Source organism: Gobio gobio (assembly GCF_949357685.1).
Source record: "Gobio gobio genome assembly, chromosome: 6".
NCBI lineage: Eukaryota > Metazoa > Chordata > Actinopteri > Cypriniformes > Gobionidae > Gobio > Gobio gobio.
Genome location: NC_137102.1, coordinates 41103765 through 41115735, shown reverse-complemented (window position 1 = coordinate 41115735; position 11971 = coordinate 41103765). Strand labels below are relative to the sequence as shown.

General features: G+C 37.9%; 1 protein-coding gene across 1 annotated transcript; it reads right to left on the bottom strand.

Annotated features, from left to right (window-relative positions):
• Window positions 1-2807: 2807 nt before the first annotated feature.
• Window positions 2808-10295, bottom strand: ptx3b (pentraxin 3, long b). Its single transcript, XM_079819399.1, has 3 exons — window positions 9936-10295; window positions 8050-8604; window positions 2808-4895 (listed from the first exon to the last, which is right to left on the bottom strand). The coding sequence occupies exons 1-3, from the start codon at window positions 10108-10110 to the stop codon at window positions 4279-4281; spliced, it is 1347 nt and encodes a 448-aa protein (XP_079675525.1). The 5' UTR covers window positions 10111-10295; the 3' UTR covers window positions 2808-4278.
• Between the last annotated feature and the right edge of the window lie 1676 nt (window positions 10296-11971).

The window sequence follows — 11971 nt, the reverse complement described above, 5'->3', positions numbered from 1 at the left end:
TCCCTTGCCCTTGTCCAAATCCTTTCCCTTGCCCTGGTACTCATTTTCCTCTCCCTCGTGCAGGCATTTTTCTTACTTTCTTTGTGTTGCTCTATATTGTTCCTTTTTCATACAAGATAAGCCCAAAGAGGTCCTCTTTGACTGTATACCATATGGTCACGTGACTGAAAGAACATCAACACCTGAACAATTCCTAGATGGGAATTCATAACTTCAATCAGCTCTTTCTCTGGAACAATGGAATAAAATACAGGAATATATTTGTTTCAATTCTCAATATGACCAGTTGTTTACTTTAGCCTATAAGGTTGGGTTTAGAACATGGTGTTATCTGTTCTGACATCCAGTGTTAAAGCATTGGTAAATTTGGCAGTAAAAATCTATTGTTTTGCAAAAACCATGGTCTTAGTTGAGCTTGTGTGTAAAAGAAGTTCAAGCATATTCAATTTGTGTTAACAATATGCATTTTATGTAAAAGCAACAATAAATGTGTTAATTTTATAGCCTACACAGACAGATGTTGTGCTAACTGCGTTAAGAGTGTAGGAAAATTGTTAAAAGAATTGAAAAAACTGTACTAGGCTAGTGTTGTATGGAGATGACGTATAATACAATTTCAAACATTGCTGGAATAAAATGTGTAGTGTATAAAATACAACTACTTTGTATTGCTGTGGCTAATTCCATTGCATTTTATATTGTCACGCTTTTTGCATAATTTGACAAAATTACATCTTTTTAATTACTCATAATAACAATTCTGTTATTGTCCAATTTCTAATTTAGACTAATTTCCTCATTTCTGGCTGCAACAAATTAAATTAGTACATGAAATTCAGATGAAAAGCTTCCATGGATGGTAATCTGAAACAAGGGGATCCGAGACCTCTACCAGTTTTGTCATTGAACTTTTATCATGTTTGCAAATCAGTGGCCTGTGACATCATCAGCATATTTCTTTGATATATGTCTGAGTTGTGCAGCTGTGAAATTGACAAGCTAGCGATGGATAGTGCTTTGCAGTCCTTTGTCTCATGGGCTGACGACGACTACTGGATGCAGATCAAGTGGGATGAAGTGATAGACTCCAGAGAGGAGAAGCCCGCTCCAGAGAGAAGAGTTCAGGAGCAGAGGAGTTTTAAAAGGCAGATCTGCCGTCCTACCATGCGCTCTGTGAATGGACAAGCGCTGTGGGTGCCATTAATTTTGTAAAAACGGTTGAGTCTTTCTCTTTAGCGGTGGTGATTCCATGCCTGATTAAACCGCTTTCCAGTCTACTGCTGCTATCTGGGATGAGGACATCGACTTGAGCAATGACTCTGCTGGAAAACTAGAGAGACAGTCAGATGTGATGTGCTCACTGCGTAAGATCTACTATAACCGTGAAGCCTGCTGTGAACGCTGGGATGACATAAATCCTATTCGCTCCTTTCATGACAAGCTGGAACACAAGTCAAAGGACAGAAAGAAGGCAGTAAAGAAACCCTGCCAGATTCATGAGGGATCTGAACCCTTGTCTATTGGTAAATGGCCAGCAAAGATGGACCTTGAAGATTTCCTTTGCCACCTTCAATGTCCACCGGCATGACAAAGCCACTTTTGAACACTGAATGAGTGGGATGACATAGATGCTGTTCGCTCCTTCCATGACTAACGCAATTCAAAATTAAAAAAGAAGGTATAGTGAAGAAATCCCGCAGGCTCATAATGAATCTTGACCCCTTGTCCTTTGGTGAATGGTCGGCAATTTCCTTTGCCACCTCCAATGTCCACCGGCATTTCGTCAAAAACAAGTTTTAAAAAGTGTGCTGAACATTTTGTGCTTGCCTGTGAAGTTCATGAGCTCTCAACCTCAGAACACTACAACACAGGTGTGTGTGAACGTAAAATCTAGATATGAATTAAATCAGAATTATGGCTCAATGTAACTAAAATCATCAGTAACAGCATCTCCTGGAGAGATGAATGGCAGATCATTTGATCATCAACTTATCTGTCACACAGACCCTGAAAATGTACTTTCTGTGGGATGAATTTTAACATTCATAATGTTTTCTTTTAGTATTATTTTAGGTGTTTCAGAGTACATTATGCAGATAAATTGCAAGTATCTTGCATCAGCATTTTTTGTCACAGTTTTACTACATTGTGTGAATCCAACGTAAAACATATCTTTCATTAAAATGGGTTAACCTTAACCCTGTTTCATATTATTTAATAAAAAATAAACATATAATGTACATTTATAACACTATACTGTGTATTCTTTCTTTCTGTCATTTAAAGGGAAAGTTCACCCCGAAAATGAAAATTTGATGTTTATCACTTCCGCCGTTTGCGTAAACTACACCAGATCGTGTAAAGACCTCACGTACGGAAGTGATCGCGCGCTCAAGGCTGTTGGATATAGTGGTGTATTAGAGGTAAAAATGATATAAATACTGTTCGGTTTCTCACACAAACCGATCGTTTCGTGTCTTAAGACATCAATGTGTCGTCACGAGCCGCAGGGTTTAGTTTGGATTTGTCTGTGCATGTTTTTTTACTCTCTGAGAGTTTTTTGTTACCATTCACATGCATTATACGACTGACAGACTGCAACGGTTGGAGTTAAAAATCTTCATTGGTGTTCTGCTGAAGAAACATAGTCACCTATATCTTGGATGCCTTGGGGATAAGCAGATAAACTTCAAATTTTCATTTTAGGGTGAACTATCCCTTTAAATTACAGAAAACCAGTTAATGCTGCTATGTGAGGGTTTGTAATAATAGGGAATGATTGAAAAAAAGACATATTTCTCTCTTCTGGACAATGTAATCAATCTCTCCATATTTATTTTCGAAATTTTTTTTTGGGAAAGTCATAGAAATGTTATCACAGATTTTTTATTTTGCTATTGGGGCAAATGGGAATGCAACAATTATGTTTGATGTAATTTCCATTGTAGTTTACCTAAGATGACTTCCGCTTCTGAGAACCCCGGAAATGTGAAAAGGGTCCATTCATTGATTTAAAAGTTCTGACATCAGAAACAAAAAGCTCCTAAAATTATTCTGTGACAATGATTAAACAATTAAGTTTACACATGATGTGGCATTTGAAAAAGAAAAAAAAAATATTTGAGGAGTTGCTAAAGTTTCCATGTCAGTTTTAATGTGTCCTACAAACATTTTCAAAACTGCTAATTTTAATAAAAAAATTCAACTCCTTGGAAATAAAAGTGCCAGAAGTAAACCAGAATGCAGAAACAACAAGTGAACACATTTGCATCAACTTATTTTTGTCTATATATAAACAGTCATTTAAATTGATGTTTTAGGCCTTCAAACTGGTGAAACATTGCCTCTAGGTTGTCAAGACAAAGTCAAGTCAGTCAACATATGCCTCACACACCACTGGAAAATACAGCTCATTGTAGCAATAATTACACATACACTTGTGGGTGTCATTTCAGAGTTACTGTCTCTATAGTTTAAGCACACGCCTTGTTTGGGTTAACTTAATATTATTTGTGGTCAGACTGGACGAACTGGCAATAGTCGTATGGAGCAACACCTATGCAGCAATGAGACTGAGAAACATTGTAAATTACTAAACTACAAGAGCAGGAAAATCTGTTTCTAATTATTGGTGAACAATGTAAACAGTCATGTCCAGCGTGGTGCTGTAAATAAATCCAGACTTGCCCCACCTTAAGTCATTAAAATGTAAATTTGGAACAACAGAGAAGCAGTTCTGCTATTTGTAGTCCATCAATTATGCTGACTGAGCCACATTGCTAGAATTTATTAGCTTTTTACTCATTTAATTTATTTACATGTTAATGCAATTTACTCTTTAATGTACTAAAGTACAAAAAAATAATACACAATTAAACTATTTTAATTGGCGTTGTGTACAGTGTTTTAAGGTCAAAAAGGAGAGTTCGCCCAAAAAATTATTCTAAATCATCATCACCTTCATGTTGTTCCAAACCTGCTGGATTTTCTTTGTTCTGTGGAGCACAAAAGAAGATATTTTGAAGAATATTTCAGCTGTTTTTGATATACCATTAAAGTCCATTGCACCTCGTTGATTTTCATTGGACAAAAACAATGAGAATTTGTTTTGTGCTCCACAGAACAAGGAATAACATAAGGGTGAGTAAAATATTTTTTTGGGGTAGAATATCCCTTTAAGCAGTGCTTTTTATTTGGAATGAAAAAGAAGCTAATTACAAAATCATTGATATACAATATAATATACAACATTTTGTTGTGATGAATATTGGTGCAGTCTCAGTTGATATATTGAGCGCCACCATGTGGAATGATCTCTGAAACACCCCATCCAATCACATTCCCGCGGCAATCACAGGATCCATCGTGATTGGCGTACTCTTTAATCCTTTCTGCTTCCAGCACGTGGTCCCACATGTTAACCCCTGTCATTTTTCCAGTGAAGGCAACCGACGAGTCCAGATCTCTGTAGATACCCGACCGGCTGCGCTCTTGCCCGAGCAGAATGAACCCATCACCGGACAATACGTGCCCCTCGGCTACTCCAGTCACTCTGGCAACGTTCTCTCCGTTCACCCACAAAGTGGCCAGCCCTTGCTCCGAGCTCCAAGCTGCACAGAAGTGTCCCCACTGCCCATCTGTTACTACGCTGTGAGCTTCCACTAGATGGGTCTCATCGCCAACCGTGAAGAGCACAGAGCGCCTTGCCAAGAAAAGCTGGAGCTCTTGAGTTTTTTTCTTGGTTCCATAAGAGAAAAGCACTGTTTTAGTCAGAGACTGAGTCACTTTAGCCCACAGACAGATGGTGAATGATTGTAGGGACATAGACATGGAGGGTGTTATTTCTGCAAAGATGTGCTTGGAGCGCATTGGGAATAATAAAGCCATTTCACAGCCTTAAAAAAGAGAATGAGAGTTAGTAAAAAAAATAATAAGATTAATTATTGCACTAAATTAGCTTGCAAATACTGACAAAGTACAATATTCTGAGGTATTTGCAAAGGATTTATTTATTATTTCTCAGGAACACAGAAAAGTGAGGCTATTATACATAACCTATACACACTACCGGACTGGTCAAAAGTTTGGAATCATTATGATTTTTTTGTGTGTTTTGATAATAAATTAATAATTTCAGTTAATAATGTAAAAAAATGTATCAATGGTTTTGCTGCTTATTATTTTTGTGATATATTTTTTCAGGATTCTTTGATGAATAGAAAGTAAAAAAAAACAGCATTTATCTAACAATTATTTTGTAAATGTATAAATGTCTTTACCGTCACTTTTGATCAATTTAAAGGGGTCATGAACTGGCTTTTTATATTTTTTATACTGTTGTCTGAGGTCAACTTATGACGTTTGCGTGGTTCATAATGAATCATAACGAATAAGTAATAGGCTATTTTCTGCCCTGGCTCTCTCAAGAAACGCTCAGTTTTTATGGTCGTGCCGCACTGAAGACTTGGAAGTAAACGCCCAGGGCTAGGATTGGATAAGATTTGCATATTTAATGAGCTTCGGCTCCCCTGTGGTCAGTGGGGAAACAGCAACTGGAATGAATCGCCCAGAGGGCTCGCAAAATGTCTTTATCAAACAAACACAATGATTCATCTCTCATCCACCCGAGATTGATTGGAATGTTATTTTTTTATTAACGTTACTTGGCCCACCCGATCGATGAATATAACCGCGAACCATACACACACACACGCGCGCGCCCTTCAAATATCAAGTCAAGTGAGTGAACAGCCCACATCAAGAAAGGAATGTTATTTCACTATTTAAGATAGCCTGTCGGCAGACCGGGCTTACGTTTTTGCTTGCGAGCACTGGCCAATAAACATGTCTGATCTCGAATCGCAATGAACCACAACACCACAAATAAAGGATTCTCCAGCCTTTGCCAGCGTGCTAAGGTATGTTCAGTTAGACATGTACAGATAATCAATACTATCTGTATTACCATCAATACTAAGTATTAAGAAACAATACTATCATTACTCACATAAGTGTGTTGCTTCATATATTCATGTAATCTCATCCTGTCTGTAAATCCAGTCTCTTGTTTACAAACGAATCCGTGGTTAAATGAAGGAAAAGACGCGTAATGTCTTCCCCACGTGAGCTGGGTATTCCTTAAAAATAAAGTTCATCCATGCATTCATAATATTGGAATCCGAATGAAGCTTATGTGGTATGTTTACTGCTTAGAAATTCGATGCGGTTTAGCTCTATGTAGGCCTATATCATGTTGGTGGCACAAGTCGGTGGGCGGAGCTACAGAATCAGGCGTTGTTCTTTTTCTGTTGAGGCGGCGTTTCGCCACACGATGACGTCAAGGTTTAGCCTGCTCTTACCAGACTCTCGTACATTTCATTTGTACAGAGAGTCTGGCCACTCTCCATTGACAAGCGTTTACTTCCTTGAAGGTGGGAACTCTGTTGAAGTTTAAAACTATTGGATCTGCCCAGAGCCACTCTGGATCTGCCATAACCAATCGCTAATGTTTGGTTCTGACGTATGTCATGTGCCATTCGCCTCTGTTTCTCACATGGAAGTCCGTAAAAATAACTGTGCAGATTGTGCATGCCACCTCAGTGATAAAACCTAAAACTTGTGCTTGTGGATTGTGATTTGATCACGGTGCAGGGGAGAGTTTTGTGATCGGGAACGTGCTGCTCACGTGGTCCGCAACATGATTGTATGCTGTAAATAAAATGTCATATGCTTGGTATGATGAGAATACATGCTGCTGTAAATAACGGCCAAATTCACGTTCACGTGCTTTTATTTTTATTTTTTGAGCGATGATTAAATATATTGATCTTGTAAATACTTGCCAGCATTTAAAGAAATACAAGTCTAGAAATGCATCCAAATTACAGCGAAGCGCAACCGCACGGTGCTCTGCAGTGGTCAAAAAGGATATAAACAGTGAATTTTGAAGTGATATAGTCTTGAAAACTAGTCTTGAAGACGTGGATTCGGACAGCAATTAAATGACCACACAACCTTGGTGTTTGTCTAAAACAGTAGGTAATTCGGCTGGGGATTTTTACGCGGGTGGTGGGAGACAGACGGCAATAAAATCCCTGACTAGCCCCTGTAAATGATGCCAATACCTTCAGACCCCACGAGAAACAATTACCGTCCGAATAAGTCCTTCACCACTAACAGAGCGAGCTGGAAAATCAAACTTTTCCCGAACCCCGTGGGGAGGAGGGCCACAACATCATGGCCACCAACAAAACTCAGCTAAGATTGTTCTTTCTCCGGCTTTAACTTCTGGATATTCGGCAGCGATGCCACAACGGAATGAATGGCTTCGTTCACCTCTTTCTCCGCCGCCATTACTGAACTACAACTCAAACTAGTGCACAACATCAACGTCATCGTTCTCAGCCACTCCCTCTGTTTGCTGATTGGACCGGTAAAAATTTTTTCCGAGAAAACCTACGAATATACCGCAGTCCCAGACGGAGTACTGAAGAAAAATGAAAACTGAGCGGAAGTACGTAGGAGGGCGGAGCCAGGCTAGTCAAGGTGTGGCATATTCTGAAATCGATCGTTTGCTGGGCCAGGTGTAAATAAAAGCTTTTCTTTGACTAACAAGGAAGTTTTCAGCTCTGAAATTTACAGGATATTCTTATATTACTATGACCTTTTATATATCAAAAGCTCAAGGGAAAGTTGATTTCTCAATTCATGACCCCTTTAATGCGCACTATGTAGCATTTATAAGGGTTTCCACAAATATATTAAGCTGCAAAAACTGTTCTCAACAGTGATAATAATAAGACATGTTTCTTCAGCACCAATTCAGCATATTAGAATGATTTATGAAGGATCTGGAGTAATGATGCTGAAATTTCTGCTTTTTTATCACAGGAATTAATTAAAGTTTTAAATATATAAAAATGGATAAGACAAATGTATATGTCTGTCTGCTCTGTCTGTTCCCTATGCCCTAACCAAATCGCCAAAGTATATTAAATTAAAAACAGTGAAATCATCATGAATTTGTTTTCGTATAGTTGAAACATCTACCTGAGGGCAGATAACGGTGTGCCGTTGTTCTTTGGAAAAGGGCCAGCTGGGCATGTACCCTTTGGAGATCCGCAGCTGTGGCCATTAGTGCTCTCTCCAGCTTCCCGCCATCTGCATTGCTTGCTTCTTGTTCCTTTGGATAAGCGGAGAAAGACTTCATGGCCACCTGTCCCAGACCTGCTCCTAGCAGTGAGTTGCTCTCCAGTTTGGTGAGACGGGAGGCCTGGTTCCTGCTGAACTGAATGAGCTGCTGCAACGTTTCATTGTTTTGGGCTTGATACATATCTGCAGCCTCTCTGAGCTGCTCCATGGCTTGGTTCAGATTGTGGTTCATCTGTTCACTTATACATTTGCAGGTGTTTTCTGAAGCTTGGACGCACGCTTTGTTGTTGTTAAGCTTACGGAGCTCCTTCCGTATGGTGTCCATCTCCGCCTTAACCATGTCTTCACTCTGCTGCAAGAGCATGTCTTGCTTCATCTGAGAGTCCTCCAGCATGATGAAAAGTTTGTCCCAGCGGGAGAGGTCTTGGGGTGGACAGGGTTTTTGCGTAGGTGCTGTGAATAAAGAGTAGGACTTTTAATGCTCTGTGTTGATGCTACGTGACTGAAAAGGTACCAACATCAAGTAATAATCCTTAACAAAATGTACTTTTAATTAAATAAATAACATGAACATTTTATGGTTTGTTGTCATGCTTTCTTCTTCCCAGGGATGAAGGTTTTGTAGCAGGCACAAGAATGGCTAACTGCGGCTTTGCTTGTTCCTCAGTACCTAACTAAACTCTCAGTCAAGATCTCAGAAAATTAATAACCTTATGCTCATAAGCATCTTCTGGTTAATATGTCCAAGCTCCAGGCTTAGGTTTGCAGGAGAAAGCGTCAGTGGAATGGTATGTAAATGTCAAATGTCATGAAACCTGCTAACCCTTTTCTTCCCTTTTTTTTAAGCTATGGGTCATGACTCATGACACACGACACATTATACTTTCATATCATTGTTATTTACAAATACAGATGAATTATACATTTGGGTTGTTGACATTAAATACTTTTAGAATGTTGCCATATCGTGTGGTCTGATATGCCATATCTAAAACATGCAGGTTTTATGAAATCATATCATTTTATAGATTATATGGAATATTGATATGATTTTAATTTTAAGTTGGCACACTGTAATAACATTAAAGGGATAGTTCACCCAAAAAGGACAATTCTGTCATCATTTACTCACCCTCAAGTTGTTCCAACCCTCTATGAGTATCTTTGTTCTGCTGAACACAAAAGAAGATATTTTGAAGAATGTTTGTAACAAAGCAACCACTGACTACCACAGTAGGGGAAAAAATACTATGGTTGTCAATGGTTGCTCTATCTGCTTGCTTACAAACATTCTTCAAAATATATTATTTTGTTTTCAGCAGAACAAAGAAACTTGAGGGTGAGTAAATTATGACAAAATGTTCATTTTTGGGTGAACTATCCCTTTAAAACTTGTGAAAAGCTAAATATTATTTAAAAAATGCAACAAAAAATCTTCTACATGAAATATTTGAACTTTTAATATTAATTTGCTACACGTTAAGACCATCTAAAATGGACTAGCAAAATTTTAAAAATAGTGAAAAGAAAATTTACAAGAAATGATGACCAGTTATACCACCACGTGTCGTTTATACCTTATCAATATTAACTTGAAAGAAGCAATAATAATACACACACAGATACATAAAGTTTGTTCACATATACCCATTTACTAAACATTTCTTTTAAAGTTATTTGCCATGCCGCCAGTTATTTTTAAAAAAGTCAAACGAGAATCAAAATTCTGTACAGAAACATTTATAAATAAAATGAAGAGACTTCTGGAATGGAAAAATACTTACTTTGCAGGCGGTCACCATTGGAGATTTCATTATAGTAGGAATCGGAGTAATCCTCTCCATATTCATAACCAAACACATTCCCACTCAAAAAGCAGGGCAGGCAGAGGGCCAACACGGCCCTGGGCGCATACATTCTGATGTTAATGCTGGTGTGTATGTTAGTCTGTCTCTGCATGTAATCAGATTATTTTGAAGTAAATCAGATGTTCCACAGCCACCAAGATCCCTTGTGGGGGCTTTTTTCTCCCTGTGTTGTTACACAGCCACCGTGCCTCGTGTGCCTGGGAGTCCACTGAGTGTACATGAGTCTGAGCAAGCTCTTTTAAACCGCACTCAGAGCAGGGCTGTCACACTGTGAGTAATGCTTTTTGGAGGTGGGCAGCATATGTGATGTACTCAAATGTCACAGTCTCTACCGCTGTATGGGCAATAAATCGTCGTGGGGGTGTGGAAAGGAAAAAAGGAAAGGGGTTGGGTCTCCTCAAATGAGAACTCTGCCTCAGGTCAAGGTAAAAGGATAGAGAGATTTGGACAAAAAGATGTTTCATGTTTTGGGAATAGCTAATAACTCCAGAGGGAGCTTTCCTTTGCATGTTACCTTCTCATTAACTTCTCGATTCATATCTTTCTTATTGCTGTTCAACACATTAATGTGCCAGTTCCACTTTTGACTCTTAAAGGGATAGTTCACCCAAAAATGAGAATTCTGTAATTTACTCATCACCCTCATGTCATTCTAAACATGTATGAGAGTTGTTAACGTGACATGGCATTTTCACCATCACACAAGATGTAAATGAATATAATTAGTATTGTCATCGTTTAAAATGCAGTAAATGGTTAAACAAAACATTTATTATTCTTACATGGACCTGTTGATATAAAAACTGCTTTGTCTTTAGATTTGTTAACATTTTTGAGTCAAATCTCAAAATTGTACTATGGTGTGACTGTCTCAAGCATGGTTCAATAAATTACAACTTTTATCAATTAAAAAGAAAAGCTACAAATGTTATGCATAATTTTACAAGTGTCTATTTTAATTTTCTACATCCATATATTTCTAAAAGCGTAGGTATTGATACATTTTGTCACTGAAAACCATGTCCTCCCGTGTGACACCATATCCTGATATTATTAAATTGGGCAATTCCACTGACAAGTTGAATTAGTTGAAGGACCCCAGTGAAGACCATGTCATCTGCACATGGTAAGATTTTGTCTCAGAATTGTTCAAATATTTAACTTTTTTGGAACCATTAGAAAAGTGTTCATTTCTGTTGTCCTTTGGTGCGACATCCCTATATTCTTAATTCTTTCTATATCACACCATAGGACACATTTCAGTAAAAAAAATTCAAAAAACATTGAAAGGATTGAAAAAGTTAATTTTCTCAAAACATCAGACCTCACACTACATAACTATATGCATTGTTTTCTTCAAAAGTGGTGTTTTAAACAACAACATAAAAAACATTTTTTGCTTACTTGTCAACTGCCTGACTTTCTTTTTTCTGCAGAAACGTGCAGAACACAATATAGGATATTCTGAAGAACTCTCCATACAATGAAGGTCAGTGTGGTCCAAAACAACATGAGACATTTTTGTTTTGCACAGATGAAAGAAAGCCATACGGGTTTGGAACAGTAAATGATGAATAAAATGATGGCAGAATACACATTTGGGGTGGACTATTCCTTTAATATTCTGAGGTTTCAGCTCTCTGAATATTAACAGGTTGTGTAAATATTAACTGTGGGTGCATTAGAGCATCAACTCTTTGCTGATTGAAGTTTAACTCATTTTTCAGATTGAAGAGGACTTGGGAATTAAATTACGCCACACAATATTGAATTAATTGCATCAACCTATATTAATAAATTACCAGCAGATCTTTAGAGAGGCGTGGGATAAACAAAGAATGATTGAGTTTGTCATGGCTATTTAGACCCTAAGGCCAAAATGTTAATAACACAACTTAATAAACACAATACGATACAAATACTAAACAATGAAGTAATATCGTCACATCTAT

What these genes read in the sequence shown, in the direction of transcription:
- ptx3b (XM_079819399.1), bottom strand. Translation starts at nt 10,110, where the DNA reads ATGCAGAGACAGACTAACATACACACCAGCATTAACATCAGAATGTAT. An exon ending in CAATGGTGACCGCCTGCAAA is followed by an intron (nt 8,605 to 9,935) that starts GTAAGTATTTTT and finishes CTTTATTCACAG; the next exon opens with CACCTACGCAAAAACCCTGT. An exon ending in ACACCGTTATCTGCCCTCAG is followed by an intron (nt 4,896 to 8,049) that starts GTAGATGTTTCA and finishes CTCTTTTTTAAG; the next exon opens with GCTGTGAAATGGCTTTATTA.